General features: G+C 31.7%; 2 protein-coding genes across 3 annotated transcripts; one reads left to right on the plus strand and one right to left on the minus strand.

Moving 5' to 3' along the window:
* Nucleotides 1-9886: 9886 nt before the first annotated feature.
* Nucleotides 9887-18598, plus strand: drosha (ribonuclease 3 drosha). The gene is made up of 11 exons (XM_012360383.2): nucleotides 9887-11123; nucleotides 11391-11634; nucleotides 11718-11906; nucleotides 11986-12343; nucleotides 12427-12862; nucleotides 13016-13967; nucleotides 14048-14257; nucleotides 14337-14659; nucleotides 14922-15067; nucleotides 15413-15624; nucleotides 18360-18598. The coding sequence occupies exons 1-10, from the start codon at nucleotides 10147-10149 to the stop codon at nucleotides 15601-15603; spliced, it is 4026 nt and encodes a 1341-aa protein (XP_012215806.1). The 5' UTR covers nucleotides 9887-10146; the 3' UTR covers nucleotides 15604-15624; nucleotides 18360-18598.
* On the minus strand, nucleotides 16147-20867 carry LOC105668158 (uncharacterized). Of its 2 annotated transcripts, XM_012360386.2 has the most exons (14): nucleotides 20719-20867; nucleotides 20426-20633; nucleotides 20080-20339; nucleotides 19816-19977; nucleotides 19112-19276; nucleotides 18845-19012; nucleotides 18584-18765; nucleotides 18270-18496; nucleotides 17999-18141; nucleotides 17731-17931; nucleotides 17423-17548; nucleotides 17167-17318; nucleotides 16818-17010; nucleotides 16147-16726 (listed from the first exon to the last, which is right to left on the minus strand). In XM_012360386.2, exons 1-14 carry the CDS (start codon nucleotides 20753-20755, stop codon nucleotides 16581-16583), a joined length of 2370 nt encoding a protein of 789 aa, XP_012215809.1. In that variant the 5' UTR covers nucleotides 20756-20867; the 3' UTR covers nucleotides 16147-16580. The 2 variants fall into 2 exon arrangements, with proteins under 2 accessions (XP_012215809.1, XP_012215810.1); XM_012360387.2 differs by lacking the exon at nucleotides 16147-16726 and having other exon boundaries at nucleotides 16868-17010; nucleotides 17163-17318.
* Between the last annotated feature and the right edge of the window lie 20 nt (nucleotides 20868-20887).

The raw sequence follows: 20887 nt of genomic DNA on the forward strand, positions 1-20887 counted from the left end.
AAGTACAATTCTAGGATAATATAAAAAGCATCATACACAAATTTATTATGATACAAACTTAAATAATGAAATTGTAATATATGTTTCAACATTGCAAATGTGAATATTTATATGATAAAATTTACAAAGTGTTAACAATTTTCAAATATTTGCTTATAAAATATTATTGAAATGTTTCTGTTGAAATCTTAAAATAATTCTTTAAAACAAATATGATGGGGTATATATTAGAGATCATTAAATATGCGGCAACATTGTGATTATAAAATTTTATAAGTATCTATAATAAAAATTAAGTATAATAAATATAATAGGTATATAAGTATAATAATAAAATTTTTATAAGTATCTATAATAATAAAAATACATATATGTTGTATTAATCTGTTAATATAAAAAAATTATTAATTAATTTAACGCAAATAAATTTCTTTATATTAACAGATTAATACAACATATATGTATTTTTATTATTATAGATACTTATAAAAATTTTATTATTATACTTATATACCTATTATATTTATTATACTTAATTTTTATTATAGATACTTATAAAATTTTATAATCACAATGTTGCCGCATATTTAATGATCTCTAATATATACCCCATCATATTTGTTTTAAAGAATTATTTTAAGATTTCAACAGAAACATTTCAATAATATTTTATAAGCAAATATTTGAAAATTGTTAACACTTTGTAAATTTTATCATATAAATATTCACATTTGCAATGTTGAAACATATATTACAATTTCATTATTTAAGTTTGTATCATAATAAATTTGTGTATGATGCTTTTTATATTATCCTAGAATTGTACTTACATTTATGAATTTCAGTTACAATTTCTTGACAATTTTTGAGGTTTTCACAATTAAATATAAAAAATAAATTTCTTTATAGTATTTTTTTTGTAAATAATGCATATAAACAGTAAATATTATTTTAAAACTAATTTTTAAATATGTACTATTTTTTCTTTTATTTTACTACTTTACAAATAATGTTTTTTGTGTATATCCCAAATTATATTTTATTTTATATATTATATTATATACTATATTACAAATGCATCTGTTGCAGCGATATTTAACATTATAAACGTTAAATATCTAGCGCTATAATTTGCAATATATGTAATTTATAGCGCCTTTCTAATTTACTTTTCAATTTTTATTACGCAATTTTTAGTGCTATCAATATTTTACAAAATAAAAGTATTTTTTTGATAAAAACTCAAAGCATTTCTATATTAAAGAAGCGAGAGAGAAAACACTAAAGCGTGCGAGAGAGACAGCTATTGTTTGACGATGAGATCATCATTGCCCCTCTTGCCGCTCGCCCCGCTCAGCATTTGGCCCTCTTGTCGCTCGCCCCGCTCAGCATGTGCCCCTCTTGCCGCTCGTCCCTCTTTGCGCATGAGGTAACCTTCTCTCTATAGATCTTGGTGCTTTCCAACAATGACACGCTACGGTCCGGTTCGACACAGCAGAAGAGCATAAGGTTTGTTCTTTATTGCTGCACTGAGTTCATACTGCACTGAACTGATTTGAAATAGTGCAAGCGGGGACAAGTTAGTGTAAATAATAGCGTTTTCGAATAAACGAGGTTTGAACGATCTAGGGTTGATCAATCACTATTTTACTATAAATGCAAGTCTTTCATTGGTGGAGAGGTTGCAATGACGTCATTAACCAATCTTGGGTCGTTCAAACCCCGTTTACTCGAAAACGCTATAAGTATAAAGAACGTTTCAGTGCAGTGATCAACATGACGCACCGCGTAATATTGAATAAATTATTAGATTCTTCGGATAAAAAAAATATAAATCTAATGCCACCATTTATACCTCTTTTAGATGACGATGACGATGGTAAGACATGTATTTTATGTGCGATATATTATTATTTATTGTTATATATTAATAAAATTAAAATTTTTTGGAAATTTAATCTAATTTAATCTAGTAACTATTTTTTTTTTTTTTAATTTTGATAAGTTACGATTATTACATCCAATTTTTTGAATGATACAAAAGTACGTGTCAAAAAAAATAATTAAATAAAAAATATTGTTCATAATTATGACAATTTGGATTTTATCATGCATTTTCGATTATCGAGGATAGTAGGATATCGATTTAGAGTGTTAAAAATATTTATGTCTTTACAAAGTATATATCATTTTTAGATAGAAACAAAGCTTTAAAGATAATATTTAATTAAATCTTTCACATATATATACATATTTTTCAGCTGTTATGTAAATTTACAATTATTATTAACAATAAGTATAATTTTATGTTACACAAATACAGCATAAAAAACTTTTATATACATTTAGCTTCTCTAAAAAGATAAAACTTTTCACATTTAATAAAAGTTAGTACTATCACAACTTGATTTTCTGAAATTCAGATTATTAGTACAATTTCAGTGCTTATAATTTAATTTTAAGAGAATTATTAATTACTTTGATATTAAATAGGTTACTTTAATATTTTTAATAGGTTATGTGTACTTTTTTAATTTCCCACCATTATCAACTTACCCGATTCTCGCACTGCCCTGCACTGCTTGTTCTTGCTCAAGACCCAGTGTAACTAATAGCGTTTTCGATTATACAGGATTTGAACGACCCAAGATTGGTTAATGACGTCATTGCAACCTCTCCACCAATGAAAGACTTGCATTTATAGTAAAATAGTAATTGATCAACCCTAGATCGTTCAAACCCCGTTTATTCGAAAACGCTATAAGGGTGTTTACGATAATTCAAGTTCGAGTCAGTGTTGCTAGACGGGACGCTTTTTTTCACGAACGCACTTGAGAATCGGCCTCAACGGTGTACTAATTGAGGAAAAAAAAGAGCACTTGTAGACCCTTCTATTAAAAAATTATTAGAAAATTTTGTTTATCGTTAAAAAGTGATAAAAAGTAATAAAATAATAATAAATTAAACGCATGTAAATATTATGTTTATTTTTATAATAATAAAATAATTAATAATATTAATAAAAAATAAGCTAAAAAAGGAAAGGATGTTTAAATAATTGTTAATAACATTTTAATAACAATAAAATATTTTATTTGGCAGAATTATTTTCCCGCTTTGCAAGAACTTCTTTAATAATATTGGTGCACTTTGATCGAGCCAGTGAAAGATCTTGCACGATTGAAGAATCTATACAAATGTCTTTTAACAAAGGAACTAAGTGATCTGCGGTATAAAGAGCAACGTTATGTTCAGAATAAAAAATGCTAATTTAATTTTGGCTCGTTTAACGTTTTCAATATGAGAATTTTTGGAATCTTGGCTTTGGCTTTGACTTATTTGAGAATTACTGTCACAATTTTTAATATGTTTAGCCCTTTGTGAATGTCGTATTAAATCTGATTTACAGCATCTAATGGTAATATTGCACAAGTTACAAATTGCCTTATTTTCCGTAGGATGAGGAGCCAGCCATCCTTTAAATAAATCGTCAGCTAACCAAGAATTTTGAAAATTTTTAATATGCGTCTTTTTAATGGCTCCTTTTGAACTATCCATATTTCGCGTAACAAAAAATACATAGAAATATATATATGATATAAATATTATCATTTTTTACATGTACTCACCTAACTTTCTCCTGTAGCCTGTCAAACGTCTAACTTTTCGCGCCAGCACCCAACACTATAAGCCGTATACACCGCTGGATTCATAGCTGCAGCGCTGCGCATGCGCGAGAAAAAGCGTCCCGTCTAGCAACACTGAAACACACCTCTGCCCTGCTGATATTTGAACGAACTCTTATATCATCATGTACTCCTATTAACTATCTTTCAAAGTCCGGCTAAAATGGAGCGTTTCGGGCCGTTTTAACGGATAACCTTACTCTCTCTAGATGCTTTTTTCGCTTCTAGGCTACTTTCGACAGTGTTATGTTCCTCGTGAAATTCTTAAATAATTCATAGGTCTTTTTTAAGGTTTTTTTTATTGTAAAATTCAAAATGCCAAGTATTAATATTTTATTATTTAAAAAACCTTAAAAAGACCTATGAATTATTCCGGCTAAAATGGAGCGTTTCGGGCCGTTTCAACGGATAACCTTACTCTCTCTAGATGCTTATTTTCGCTTCTAGGCTACTTTCGACAGTGTTATGTTCCTCGTGAAATTCTTAAATAATTTATAGGTCTTTTTAAGGTTTTTTAAATAATAAAATATTAATACTTGGCATTTTAAATTTTACAATAAAAAAAAAACCTTAAAAAAGACCTATGAATTATTTAAGAATTACACGAGGAACATAACACTGTCGAAAGTAGCCTAGAAGCGAAAATAAGCATCTAGAGAGACTAGATGCTTATTTTCATCATGTACTCCTATTAACTATCTTTCAAAGTCCGGCTAAAATGGAGCGTTTCGGGCCGTTTCAACAGATAACCTTACTCTTTCTAGATAATTCATAATTCTAGTCTCTCTAGATGCTTATTTTCGCTTCTAGGCTACTTTCGACAGTGTTATGTTTCTCGTGTAATTCTTAAATAATTCATAGGTCTTTTTTAAGGTTTTTTTTATTGTAAAATTAAAGAAAAAAAATCTTAAAAAAGACCTATGAATTATTTAAGAATTACACGAGGAACATAACACTGTCGAAAGTAGCCTAGAAGCGAAAATAAGCATCTAATCTCTCTAGATGCCTATTTTAAATAATAAAATATTAATACTTGGCATTTTGAATTTTACAATAAAAAAAAAATCTTAAAAAAGACCTATGAATTATTTAAGAATTACACGAGGAACATAACACTGTCGAAAGTAGCCTATAAGCGAAAATAAGCATCTAGAGAGACTAGATGCTTATTTTCATCATGTACTCCTATTAACTATCTTTCAAAGTCCGGCTAAAATGGAGCGTTTCGGGCCGTTTCAACAGATAATCTTACTCTCTCTAGATAATTCATAATTCTAGTCTCTCTAGATGCTTATTTTCGCTTCTAGGCTATTTTCGACAGTGTTATGTTCCTCGTGTAATTCTTAAATAATTCATAGGTCTTTTTTAAGATTTTTTTTTTTATTGTAAAATTCAAAATGCCAAGTATTAATATTTTATTATTTAAAATAGGCACCTAGAAAGATTAGATGCTTATTTTCGCTTCTAGGCTACTTTCGACAGTGTTATGTTCCTCGTGTAATTCTTAAATAATTCATAGGTCTTTTTTAAGATATTTTTTTTATTGTAAAATTTAAAACGCCAAGTATTAATATTTTATTATTTAAAATAGGCATCTAGAGAGATTAGATGCTTATTTTCGCTTCTAGGCTACTTTCGACAGTGTTATGTTCCTTGTGTAATTCTTAAATAATTCATAGGTCTTTTTTAAGATTTTTTTTCTTTAATTTTATAATAAAAAAAAACCTTAAAAAAGACCTATGAATTATTTAAGAATTTCACGAGGAACATAACACTGTCGAAAGTAGCCTAGAAGCGAAAATAAGCATCTAGAGAGAGTAAGGTTATCCGTTGAAACGGCCCGAAACGCTCCATTTTAGCCGGACTTTGAAAGATAGTTAATAGGAGTACATGATATATAAGAGTTCGTTCAAATATCAGCAGGGCAGAGGTGTGTTTCAGTGTTGCTAGACGGGACGCTTTTTCTCGCGCATGCGCAACGCTGCAGCTATGAATCCAGCGGTGTATACCGCTTATAGTGTTGGGTGCTGGCGCGAAAAGTTAGACGTTTGATAGGCTACAGGAGAAAGTTAGGTGAGTACATGTAAAAAATGATAATATTTATATCATATATATATTTCTATGTATTTTTTGTTACGCGAAATATGGATAGTTCAAAAGGAGCCATTAAAAAGACGCATATTAAAAATTTTCAAAATTCTTGGTTAGCTGACGATTTATTTAAAGGATGGCTGGCTCCTCATCCTACGGAAAATAAGGCAATTTGTAACTTGTGCAATATTACCATTAGATGCTGTAAATCAGATTTAATACGACATTCACAAAGGGCTAAACATATTAAAAATTGTGACAGTAATTCTCAAATAAGTCAAAGCCAAAGCCAAGATTCCAAAAATTCTCATATTGAAAACGTTATACGAGCCAAAATTAAATTAGCATTTTTTATTCTGAACATAACGTTGCTCTTTATACCGCAGATCACTTAGTTCCTTTGTTAAAAGACATTTGTATAGATTCTTCAATCGTGCAAGATCTTTCACTGGCTCGATCAAAGTGCACCAATATTATTAAAGAAGTTCTTGCAAAGCGGGAAAATAATTCTGCCAAATAAAATATTTTATTGTTATTAAAATGTTATTAACAATTATTTAAACATCCTTTCCTTTTTTAGCTTATTTTTTATTAATATTATTAATTATTTTATTATTATAAAAATAAACATAATATTTACATGCGTTTAATTTATTATTATTTTATTACTTTTTATCACTTTTTAACGATAAACAAAATTTTCTAATAATTTTTTAATAGAAAGGTCTACAAGTGCCCTCTTTTTTTCTCAATTAGTACACCGTTGAGGCCGATTCTCAAGTGCGTTCGTGAAAAAAAGCGTCTCGTCTAGCAACACTGGTTCGAGTTAGTTTCACTAGGACCGAAAAATGAGATATACATAACCATCTAGAACCTTTATGATTTATGACAACTCGACGCTGTCTTGTATTGCTTGAGTTAAATTCATTGAATTTGTTGAGTTTAATAAATATAATTATATACATATATATATATAATTATATCTATTAAAGAGGTATACCAATATACATACCAACATTATTTGTTTCTTTCATAGACTGATTTGCAGTTGACATTTTTTTATTACAATAAAATTTGCTCTATAAACTCAACAAATTCAATTAATTTAACTCAAGCAATACAAGAAAGCGTCGAGTTGTCATAAATCATAAAGGTTCTAGATGGTTATGTCTATCTCATTTTTCGGTCCTAGTGAAACTAATAGCGTTTTCGATTATACAGGATTTGAACGACCCAGGGTTGATCAATCACTATTTTACTATAAATGCAAGTCTTTCATTGGTGGAGAGGTTGCAATGACGTCATTAACCAACCCTGGGTCGTTCAAATCCTGTATAATCGAAAACGCTATAACTCGAACTTGAATTATCGTAAACACCCTAAGGGTGTTTATAGAGCAAATTTTATTGTAATAAAAAAATGTCAACTGCAAATCAGTCTATGAAAGAAACAAATATTGTTGGTATGTATGTTGGTATACCTCTTTAATAGATATAATTATATATATATGTATATAATTATATTTATTAAACTCAACAAATTCAATTAATTTAACTCAAGCAATACAAGACAGCGTCGAGTTGTCATAAATCATAAAGATTCTAGATGGTTATGTCTATCTCATTTTTCGGTCCTAGTAAAACTAACTCGAACTTGAATTATCGTAAACACCCTCTGACAATCTTTAAAATAGACCTGCAAAAAATTAATATCAATGTTTCACAATGCACACAATAACGAGTATAATATAAATGACATAATTAAAGTTTCGATTGCCTCAATTCTACGAAAATATCAAAATAATTATTAGTCTCTAAAGCCTTGTGTCCACGATACTAGAACTCGGTCCGAGATCTCGGACTGAGGGAAAGTTACTAGAACTCGGATCATGTACACACTGAATTTGGATGCAAAACTCGAATAAGAAGCTCAAACGAAAAAATGCGTTGCGTCCCATTTTTCGGTACGAGTTATTGCAAGTTATTAAATTTTACTAGTTTCTTTTACTATCTGTCAAGACAAAATATAAGATACTTAAAGTGATACGAGATACTGGGCTTGTTCGTTTTAGCTACACTGGGGCTGCTCTGGGTCTGCTCTACACAGGATAATACAGGACAGATAAATAGTTTGTCCTGTATTATCTTGTTTAGAGCAAACCCAGAGCTGCCCCAGTGCAACTAAAACGAACAGGCCCACTGTGAACAATATAAATAATATTTTAATAAGTAATTATAGAATTGAAAAAATAAGAGAAATATAATTCTTAAATAAAATAAATTAATAAGATTTACATAAGTAGTTATTATTAGTTTTAATGCAAATTAAATTAGACATCAAAAATATATTATAACCTATATATACATATTATTTTACAAGAAAAGTATAATAATATATAAAATTGATTTTCAGAAAAAACTTCTTTTATAATAAAAAATGGATAATAAGGAAAATGTTAATATTTTATTAATGTTATATCAACAACATTCTTGTTTATATGTTACAAAAAGTGTTGATTATCATAATCGTATGAAACGAGATCAAGCTTTACAGATAATCTGTAATCAGTACAAAGAATTAACAGGACAACCACTAGCAACTGAAATTGCAAAAAAAAATTAATAATTTAAGATCACAATATCTGGACCATCTAAATAAAATAAAACATTCGAAATCAAGCGGTGCATCACTTGATGATATCTATAAACCAACTTGGTAATATAACATAGATCAGAAAATCATCGTAAAGAATCGTAACTCGATTACAACGCTAACTATATTCAGCCAAGTATAAATATTATTGTTCGAGGACTCGGACCGAGATCTCGGATTGAGTTCTAGCATCGTGGACACAAGGCTTTACCAAATAATTGACATGTTACACATGTACGCCATATTATACTAAGCTATACTATATACGCTATAATTCTCCATTTAGTAGGAACCAAAATGGCGGATAAGAATACCTACATATCTAGTGCCTTAAGCCTTGTGTCCACGATGCTAGAACTCGGTCCGAGATCTCGGACCGAAGGAAAGTTACTAGAACTCGGATCATGTACACACTGAACTTGGATGCAAAACTCGAATAAGAAGCTCGAACGAAAAAATGCGTTGCGTCCCATTTTTCGGTACGAGTTATTGCGAGTTATTAGATTTTACTAGTTTCTTTTACTATCTGTCAAGACAAAATATAAGATACTTATAGTGATACGAGATACTGTGAACAATATAAATAATATTTTAGTAAGTAATTATAAAATTGAAAAAATAAGAGAAATATAATTCTTAAATAAAATAAATTAATAAGATTAATAATTAATAAGATTTACATAAGTAGTTATTATTAGTTTTAATGCAGATTAAATTAGACATTAAAAATATATTATAACCTATATATACATATTATTTTTCAAGAAAAGTATAATAATATATAAAATTAATTTTCAGAAAAAACTTCTTTTGTAATAAAAAATGGATAATAAGGAAAATGTTAAAATTTTATTAATGTTATATCAACAACATTCTTGTTTATATGTTACAAAAAGTGTTGATTATCATAATTGTATAAAACGAGATCAAGCTTTACAGATAATCTGTAATCAGTACAAAGAATTAACAGGACAACCACTAACAACTAAAATTGCAAAAAAAAATTAATAATTTAAGATCACAATATCTGGACCATCTAAATAAAATAAAACATTCGAAATCAAGCGGTGCATCACTTGATGATATCTATAAACCAACTTGGCAATATAACATAGATCAGAAAATCATCGTAAAGAATCGTAACTCGATTACAACGCTAACTATATTCAGCCAAGTATAAATATTATTGTTCGAGGACTCGGACCGAAATCTCGGACCGAGTTCTAGGGCGGTATTCATAGTACGTTCTTATATTCAAGATCGTCTTAAATACGGACTTATATTCGCTCTCTTCGTCACACATAGATTGTGTCTGACAAAGAGAGCGAATATAAGTCTGTACTTAAGACAATCTTGAATATAAGAACGGACTATGAATACCGGCCCTAGTATCGTGGACACAAGGCTTTACTGCAACTCAAACTTGAGGTAGCTGATGCGTGTATTATGCGCTGCAGGTGGTGGGGATCTAGGGAATTCTAAGCGCTGTTCATGCGCGCATTGAGTGAAACGGAACGTTTTCTATGTAATTCGTGCGCATAATGTGCGAAACGGAACGCAACCATAGTTCAATGATAAAGACAGACACAAATAAAGGAAAAAAGCAAGAAATAAAATTGGAGGACTATTGCATCAAATATTTTTAACAGGATAAAACGTTAATAATTGTGAGCTTTGCATTGCACAGCAATAGTCAGGAAAACGATTTCGCACAAAGATGGAAAACTCTTCATCAATAAACACGGGACAGGAATACTATTGGAATGTTCAGCAGAATGTAGAGTATTATCCAGTACCTCCAGTGCCGAATTTTCCACCACCGAATTACAATCAATCTTCAAATTACAATTCTTTATATTCTTATAATGTACCTTCTCCTGATGTATCAAATATTAAATCGACAAATTCAGTGTATTATTCTGAAACTCCAGTGTATCATAGTGAAACAGCCAATGTTCAGAGTAATGTTCCTTGTCAGAATCAAGTAAATTCACAGAACAATTATCAATATTATGGCAGAACGGATTTGGCACAACAATCTGTGAATACAAATTTGGCACAATCTGTAAGTACAGATTTGACACAACAATCTGTAAGTACAGATTTGACACAACAATCTGTGAGTGAGAATTATTATAATAACTGGAATTCCACAGTTGATTATTACAATAATACAAGTAATGAATGGCAATCTAATAGTTCTTTCACAAATTGGGAAATGTATCAAAATGTACCTGTCTCAAAGTATGAAATCAGCAAGACGTATGACAATAATAAATTATGCTCGACAAAGAGCTACGAATCTTTGCAAGGAACAAAGGGGTCTGAATCGAGATACAATAAGGAATCTAGTCACACAAGTAGCAGAAAGAGATCCAAAAGTCCAGAAAGTAGATCAGGAAAAAGATCTAGATCACGATATAAAGATCATAGATATGATTCAAATGAGGATCGCAGACATTGCAAGTACAGAGAAAGATCTAATTCTAAAGAATATTCATATGACAGCAGAGATTCTGAAAGAAGGTCTTATAAGAGACATAGAAGTTATAAATCACATTCAGAGAAATCATGTGCAAGAAATAGAAAGAGATCAAGATCACAGGAATCCTGTTCAACCAGAGACATAACACCAATTAACAATGCTAAACAAAAGGGTCCTACTGAGAGAGAACTACTTTTAGAGAAGTATAGGTAAGATTGTGTATAGCTTTGTATTAGTTTTTACAAGATATTCTAAAATTTGTTGTACAATAAGAAACAAAATAAATGAAGTTGAATCTTTTGTTTATGAGAAATTAGTTATTGCGTATTTTTAAATGTTTTTATAAAATAATTTTACAATAAGAATAATTTAGCTGTTTGGTCAATGCTTTTTTCCTGTGTAATCTTAATCCAATCTTAAAATACTACCTATGTTGTACATGTAAGCAATTTTGATAATCATATGAAACCTATTAGGCGTAATTATTGTGCAACGAGTAAGGATATGGAGCGAAGACTGAGTGAATTATCAGCAATTGGATCTGAAGGTATACTTGAAAACGAAAAGAAAATTTGGACACGTACGGCACCAGCAGATCTCTACTATGTCAGAAATGAAAATGATTTGAAAATAATGAGGAGTACTTCTAAGCTGCAAGAACTGTGTGCAATATTTAAGCAGTTGTTAATTGACAGAGCAACTGCAGCGAGAGCATTACAGGTATACTTATTTCCATAAATTATATTAGTTTTTGGCAAAAATACAAAAAAAACAGCATAAAAAATATTATTATTTTACTTTAGCCACCTTATGAGCCGCCTCCAAGAAAAACCAGAGCACGTCTTTGTCGTCATAAATCTGAAGCTTGCAGCAGTTCATCTGACAGCGACAGCTCTATGGATGAAGATGATAGAACAATGGAAGAGTTAATGGCAAAAAAACAGCATCCGCAGAGATTGCATCCCGAAATGTGGTTTAATGATCCTGGAGAAGTAATATCACTAATTATTTCCTAAATTTACCATATGTACATCACTCTTAACATTTTATAATGTATTCCCATTTTTTTAGATGAATGATGGTCCATTATGTAGATGCAGCGCGAAATCACGACGCTCGGGCATAAGACATGGGATTTATGCTGGAGAAGGTGTAATAAACAAATGCGACTTAAATTCGAACAACGCAAACAAGCTGTATCACTACAGAATAACGATCAGCCCACCAACAAATTTTCTTACCAAAACACCGACGATTATCAAACACGATGAACATGAATTTATATTTGAAGGCTTCTCAATGCTATCTCATTTCCCTTTGGTCAAATTACCTACATGCAAGGTTATAAGATTTAACATTGAATACACGATTCTCTACATAGAAGAGAAGTTGCCGGAAAATTTTACGATAATGGAACTTGATTACTTTCGTAGGTAGTTTGTTCTATTTTGCAATCAACATTTTTCCTTTGTTATTCATTTCAAGTATAATGTTTTGTTTAATCTTTTACAGAAATGTATTTATTTAGAGAGATTTTGGAGCTTGTTGATTTTGACTTGTACACGGCACAGGACAAATCCGGTTGCGGACAGTTTCATTTTATGCCAAGATTTGTGCGTGATTTGGTCGACAATGGACAAGAGATTTTATCGATGAACGAGGTTCTGAATTATTTGATAAAGAGCAGCACTCTTCTGATAGATCCGGACGATCTACCTAGATTGGTGGCGATGCCACAGCATAAATGGCAAGATTTCGCGGACGAGGTGAAAGGAATGGTTGTAACTTATCCCGGAAAGAAACCGTGTAGCGTTCGTGTCGATCAACTGGACAGAAACCAGCCGGACCAAGAGAAACAAGAAGACCAATCATCCGGCGTGATTGCACACCCTGCGATAGTGCACTTTGGTATCCGGCCACCTCAACTTAGCTATGCAGGAAACGCGGAGTAAGTATCGTGCAATTTCACATACAGATAACTTAAAATATAATACATTCGTATTAGATAATTTTTAGATGCTTCAAATATGCGAAACCTCTTAATTTATTCTTTAAACTGCATAGTTCACGTACTTATAAACTATTAATTTTATGAATTTAGCTATCAAAAAGCGTGGAGGGATTATGTCAAGTTTCGGCATCTACTTGCGAACATGTCGAAACCGTCCTTCGAGGATAAGAGAAAGTTGGAAGCGAAAGAGAATAAACTGCAAGAATTGCGTACTCAGAGCAAAATGAAACGCGATGTCACGGTTGACGTTAGCTCGGAAGGATTTTACAGAACTGGTATTATGTGCGACATTGTGCAGCACGCGATGCTGATACCGGTGCTCGTTTGTCATCTGAGGTTTCACAAATCCTTAGACAATCTGGAACGCACATTGGGATACGAGTTCAAAAACAGATACCTGCTTCAGCTGGCACTCACGCATCCCAGTTACCGCGAGAACTTTGGCACGAATCCGGATCACGCGCGAAATTCTCTTACTAACTGCGGTATAAGACAACCCGAGTATGGTGATCGCAGAATTCACTATATGAACACACGAAAACGCGGCATCAATACCTTGATAAACATAATGTCTAGATTCGGCGCAAAAACAGAAACGGAGTCGTCGATAGCGCACAACGAACGGTTAGAGTTCCTGGGCGATGCGGTTGTCGAGTTCCTAACCTCCATCCACCTCTTTCACATGTTCCCAGATTTAGAAGAGGGCGGTTTGGCCACGTACAGAGCCGCGATTGTACAGAATCAGCATCTCGCTGTGCTGGCGAAAAAATTGAATCTGGAAGATTATATGCTTTACGCTCACGGCAGCGATCTTTGCCATGATTTGGAGTTGAGACACGCGATGGCGAATTGCTTCGAAGCATTGATGGGCTCATTGTTTCTTGACGGAGGAATAGAAGTGGCCGACAGAGTCTTCGGTGAGACGCTCTTCAAGGGTGAGGAAGATCTCGCCAAAGTTTGGGTCAATTATCCGCGACATCCTCTTCAGGAACAAGAGCCGACAGGAGATAGACAGTGGATCCCCAGTTTCGAATTGCTACAGGTACTGCGTTTGAGTAAATTTTTCAGTTTATTGCGTTGTTATCTACACAATCGCTCTTACATCTTCTCTTACGTTATCAGAAACTGACCAAATTCGAAGAATCAATCGGCATCGAATTTACTCACATCCGCCTCCTTGCCAGAGCATTCACGGACCGTAGTATAGGCTTTACAAATTTGACGTTAGGATCCAATCAACGGTTGGAGTTTCTGGGAGATACCGTGTTACAGCTTATTGTTTCTGAATACTTGTACAAGTTCTTCCCAGAGCATCACGAGGGACACTTATCGGTAAACAGTGTTACTATTATAAATTATTTTGCCTGATAATTTTATTTATCAACCTAACAATTATGTGTATTTATCACAGTTGCTGCGAAGCTCCCTGGTAAATAACAAAACGCAGGCAGTTGTTTGCGACGATCTAGGCATGACTCAGTATGCGCTTTACGGGAATCCAAAAGCCGAGTTGAAAACGAAAGACAGAGCAGATTTATTAGAGGCTTTCCTCGGCGCGCTTTACGTCGATAAGGGTTTAAAATATTGCCATGTCTTTTGCGACGTGTGTTTCTTTCCGCGTTTACAAGATTTTATTATGAATCAAGATTGGAATGATCCAAAGAGCAAGTTGCAACAGTGTTGCTTAACTCTGAGAACTATGGATGGCGGGGAACCAGATATACCTGTTTATAAGTAAGTTTTTGCTCTACTGGCATGCGGAAAAGTCTTCTCGAAATATTGCTGGTAGACAAAAAGAATCTGTATCTTTGTAATTACGACATTTTCTCTTTATTTGATTAGCATAAAATGATGATTCTAAATTTACAGCAAAAAATCTTAAAAATTTTACTTGTTTTTACAAACATTCCAATTTCATGCAATATTCACAGCTAAATGGTTAAGTATTTGTAAAAGGATATTATATAATTTTACACAGTTTATTTTTTTCTTGCAGAGTTATCGAGTGTAAAGGCCCGACTAATACAAGGGTTTATACTGTTGCTGTATATTTCCAAGGGAAACGGCTGGCTAAGGCTTCAGGACATAGCATCCAAGAAGCAGAGATGAATTCTGCCAAAGAAGCTTTAGAAAAATCTCAAGGTATTATAGGAAAATGATAAAATTATTATGCAGAATGATTCAGTATTGACTTGTCTCTCCCACGAACTTTGCAAGAGAATATTACAAATACAGAATTGCTGGTTTTTTTGCCCAAAATTCGATTAATCGTCATCCTTTCTTTATTTTCTAATATTTTAAGTATCTGAGTAACTAATATAATAGCTTTGAATGAAGATCTTGTTAAAGTACACTTAATATTTTGAAACTAAAAAAAATAAATTTAAAACATTTCAAAATTTTTCAACTAGTCAGAATGATTTCACACAAGCTTGCGTTCTTAAAATATCATTGTTACTTTGTATCTATTTTATTTTTTCTTTCCAGACTTATTCCCGCAATTGGACCATCAAAAACGTGTGATAGCAAAAAGTATGAAAATGCAACAATGGCCAAATAAACAGAAATCAAGAGGAAGATCTGCAAGATCTAATGACAGATCCGATGACTCTGATTCCAGCCAAAATTGGAGAAGTAGTAAAGAACGTAATTTTCCAAGAAAAAGAGAAAAAGAGTAATTGTTTCCTATCACTCTTATAGTAAGTATTAATTTTTTTGTTCTACATAAAAATATACAAAATAATCAAAATATTGAATTATTTTAACAATGAGTTTTTTTGTTATGTATAAAAATCAAGAAAAATTGCTTTAAAAAAGGCAATTTTTAAAGTAACTCTGCAAAAAATCTGCGAAAAATGTTGTGCAGAGGATAATCTTGATTTTCATCTATCAATAATTCTATTTCTCCCTAAAAACTACTACGATGAATAAACAATAACATTGCACGATGAACAATAATGACAGTGTCGATGAATTTATGTCAACGCGAAAGGTTTGCTGAGTTAAAATATTTTTTAGTTTGTTAAATGTCATGTTAAGCAATTCTTGTTCATCGCTTTTCCCCCATTTTATTATTGGATATACAAATCAAGATTATTTTCTCACAGAAAAAAGAATGTAAATATATATTTAATTTTTTTTGTTAATAATGTATATCATATACAGAGTGATTCAAAACAATGTCCTTGAAATATCATATTCTTGAGCGATTTTTTAAATGATTTTTCTTTTAGCAAAATTTTATCCGAAGCTTAGTTTTTGAGTTATAATTGAAAATAGTTCGCTATTCACACGAATGCGGTACAAGGACGGGCAAGGACAGTGCAACGCATCATAAGCTTCGGATAAAATTTTGCAAAAGGAAAAATCTTAGAAATCGCTCAAGAATATGACATTTCAAGGACATCAGGTTGTATTGAATCACTCTTATATTTACTTTGTAGTCTTATTTTTAGTCATATTTACAATTGTAAAAAGTTTAATCGATTACCTCATTTCATCTATATGAAGTTTTATTTCAATAAATATCTATTTTCATGAAATATGCTGTGGCTGGATTCTTATTTATGTTAATTGCTATGTCAATTCTACGCTATCTATACTAAAATTGGTATTAAAGTATTGAATTTATCAAATTTAATATTTTCAAATTTATTCAACAGATCTTAAATACAGATAGTTGTAAATGTAAAAAAAGTATTATAAATACATTCATAAATATTTTTTTATTTGCTGAGTTTTCATATGTATTTTGCATCCTGATGATATATCTTACTTGATTCGGTGACCTACATTCCATTTCTGAAACGCAAAATAAGGTGAAATATAAATATAGAAATAAAAAATGTTAGATTTCCATTTTATTATCGCAGCGCAAAAACATTTTTTTTACCTGCGCATTTGATAAGAGAAGTGGCATTTTGTATACGAAGGTATACGTAAGGACAACGTGTATCGATGCATTCGAAGTTGTCAAATAAACTTATCTCTCTATGTGCATCAAGCTGCTGACACGTCATAAGTTCCTCACCATCGAATTGATTCCACGAACAAGCTGTTATCGTTCCATATCCGAAGTTATGGACCTGGAAGATATCAATAGATTATGAAGTATAATTCTAGCGAATAATTACATCATTACATCGTTAACAGTTAAGTTGCGAGCATTTTAATAAACTTCTCATATATTTATTTTACAGTAAGAGAAAGAAACTGCCATAATTGTTTGGAAAAATACCAACTGTAATTGTCGTCTTGGCATTAATTGCGTATTGCGGGTGCAATATATATGTAGTTGATTTTGAAGGACTTATATAGCCCTCTATTTCATTTTGATATTCTGAGGACTCATTCGCATGTTTCGACATGACTACCGGCCTCAGGGTTCGCGGTACTAAAATAAGACCAAATTTAATATGTATATATATATATATGTTATAAAATATATGTGTGAATATGATAAATATTTATTGGAAAAATTACACTTGCAATACTTACTTGTTGACAAATATTGCACAATATTATCGATGTTAGGACCAAGTATTAAACGATCTTGATTTGATAATATCAGCGGTTGAAACAAACGAGAATTGCTTTCTGACACATAATATACAAAGTACAGATCTGTAATAGTAAAAATACAAACTATAATATTCGAACGTTATTAATATACATAAATACATTTTCCTCTTGCACTCTTTCGTTTCTTTCTCTTTTCAAAATATGCATTTATTTGTTTTTGCAAGTACAAGAGATGCAAAATATTAAAACTAAAAAGAACGCATCTAGCGTGAATGATTTATTACCAGGATGGAGATGCTTAATTTCTCGTAATAATTTTAAGATTATTTCCCGCTCTACTTCAGAAAACTCAGTCAATGGAACCAACATTACAACCACTTGTCCAAGCCCTCCTATTATATGTTGTTGCCGTTTTGTCTCCCAAGTTTCATTCATGTAATTAGATATTGTATTTAATGTTGCAATAAAATTCAAGTGCTCAGGCCCTATATAAATATGTATAACATTAGTCATAAAGTAGCAAACAATATAAATATGCCGAATAAAACTTACATAAAATCGTTGAAAAATTCGATACAGCGTGATAGGCAAAGTTAGGACTGTTTGTTACATTAAGCAACCATTGTCCCGATGTACCATGTATAATCCCCATTTTTGAACCATACATCGATATATCTAAATCATCTATTAATGCTCTAATGAGAGCAAGGTACAAGTAAAAATATAATTGTTAATTTAATATATATGTATATTAAATTATTTTTAATATGTCCATATTATGTTTAGTATAATTAGTACAGTGCTGTAATTCATTTCGACTCACGCGATAAAATCCATTGTATATTCCTTAGTCCAAGCACCATCGAATACGATTAGTGTTTCTATTTGCGGATAATGTTTTCTATTTCGACAGAGTAATTCCGTCAAAAGATGATCATTTGCATAAACGGAGAATTTAGTGACTGCGTAATCAACCAATCGTTTGAGAACTTGTGAAGATCGGAACATGATACCATTATGGTAGGCCAAAAGATGAGACGCAGCGTATGTCTGTTATAAATATATTTGTGGTAACTATTGAAGTTCTATCTTAACTTGTCTACTCTATATACTATTTGTGTGTAAAATATACAAAACCTGTTCATCCAGAAATGCCTTTGGCGCAACGAATGAGAAAGCCTTTTTCCTGTCGCAAACTTTAATGTTTTCATTGAATAGAGACATCCCTTCATCCGTATAATACATATCGAGGATTTGACTTAAACGAAGACTGTAAAAGTCGTTCATCCACTTTTGCACCTTATTTGCTATGATGAGACCTACAAGCTCAACGAAAAATGATGTGTATTGTACACATACTGTGTTGCTATTATACAAAAAAAAATTGCAGACATTTACCATCAATATCACCGACTATCTCAGCACGAGTGGCATCAAAATAGCCATTTTTATTTTTCAAATAATAAACATTAGGACGCATAGTATTGTTCCAGAAGCCGGTGGCTCCAATTTTCATATCGGTATCTAATATAGGTCCTTGATATACTACCATTTCCGCTAATTCGCCTGACAAATAATACCACATTTCATGATTTCAAGAGGAAAGAAAATTTTTCTAAGGAATAAGAGAATATATACAAATGACTTATTACCTGAAACACCTACCTGCGATTGTTGTTAGCCACATATTGTCCAATTTTATGGCTGGATCGAGCGAGGAGAGATATGACATTGATTTGTCGTGAATCATTTCGCTTCTCGGCATAATAAAATCGACCTCTTCCATGTGATTCGCGTCCGTGAATCCACTATTCATGACACTGGGCCTTTCTGAAATAAGATTCATTAAAAGAAGGTCAATACGTGAATTTATATTTACATGAATTTGTTATAATACAAGATTTATGCTCCTTTAAAAACCAACAAACCATACAAATTAATATATTTTTTAGAATTTTGTATGCTTATAAATTTATATATATATATATTATATTATTTCTTATTGTTTCAAAAGACAATAATTGTTGAATGTTGTTTCTACGTTATAGCAACAATAACAATCAATGTAGAAAAAGCAACATAGATTCAACGTTGAAAAAACCTTCACACTTCAACATTCAACATTGCAACGTCTCAGCAACGTTCTTTCAACTTTCTGTGCTGTATGGGATTCTGTTGATTCATATAAAAAAATATTTTGACACTCTTAAGATGATCTATCGCAAGAATTGTTAATGCGATATGTCTAATAAAAAGAATTAGCAAAAAAGGCCAAGAACATTATTGTCAGGGCGCAAAAAGCTGATTCTTGTGTCCTTTTTACTGCCACTTTTTTTTATAGAACCACGTACGTCACTCCATCGATGTACCTGATGTTATTGCGTCGATTATTTCATGTAGTCTAACATTCTGATGTTGAAGAGAAGCAGCGATGGCTCCTATAATAGCACCCGGAGTGATGGTTCCATAAGGTGTGAGGATTACTCCATATTCCCTTGGACAATTCCACAAGTCAGCAAATAGAGCTTTGCCTATCACAATTCATGTTAATTTAAAATTAAGTAATTTGAATATTGTACTCGATCGCTTAGACTTCAATTTTTTTAATGTTTCAGCACGAATAGAAACGTTACCTGTTAATTTTTGGCCGATTTCTTGACATAACGAACTTGTATCGCGCGAACTGTCTTTCATTATTGTGTTTGAGATAGCTTGATGCAAAGTGCATCGTTCTATTGCTGTCAGCGCATGAAATGGAAAGAGTTCAGGCTCTCCTGGCACCATTTTTTTTATCAATTTATATTTGAGACTTTGTCTTCTGGATTGTCCAAAAGGAAGTACCCCATCCTTTTCCTGTACATTCGTGTAGCGTTTGATGCCATCAAATTTAAACCTGTGTATAAGAGAGAAGGAGATTATAATATATGTAAATTATAAGATTTATTTATTTCAAAACTTTCTTGTATTAGAAATTCGTACCTATGCATTAAGGATGACGATAATGTTTTTATATCCATTGTCGAGTGAGAATATTTCTCTGCTTTGCGAATGATGTCTAGCAGCACACGTATATTCATAGGGAGATGGAAATCTTGCAAATTAGCATTCACGTAACATTCCTGAAGTTCTTCCGGTATGCCGCATTCTACCAAAGTTAATCTTGAGAAGAATACGTAACACGTATAAGCTGTAAAAATTTTCACAAAACGTTAGTAGAGTCGATGACACATTTTCGTAAACTGCATATCACAAATTCGTTAACATATTATTACCGTAGCATATTATTGACAAAACCATGAAGACATTCATTTTTTTAATATTGAAATATCACTGCTTTTGTCACTCAATACAACGCTCATGTTGCACCTGATTCGTGTACTTTTCAATGATTCACATTGTGAAGATATAGTAAGATTATGTTCTACTTTAATACAGATAAGA

Source organism: Linepithema humile, chromosome 8 (assembly GCF_040581485.1).
Source record: "Linepithema humile isolate Giens D197 chromosome 8, Lhum_UNIL_v1.0, whole genome shotgun sequence".
Classification (NCBI taxonomy): domain Eukaryota; kingdom Metazoa; phylum Arthropoda; class Insecta; order Hymenoptera; family Formicidae; genus Linepithema; species Linepithema humile.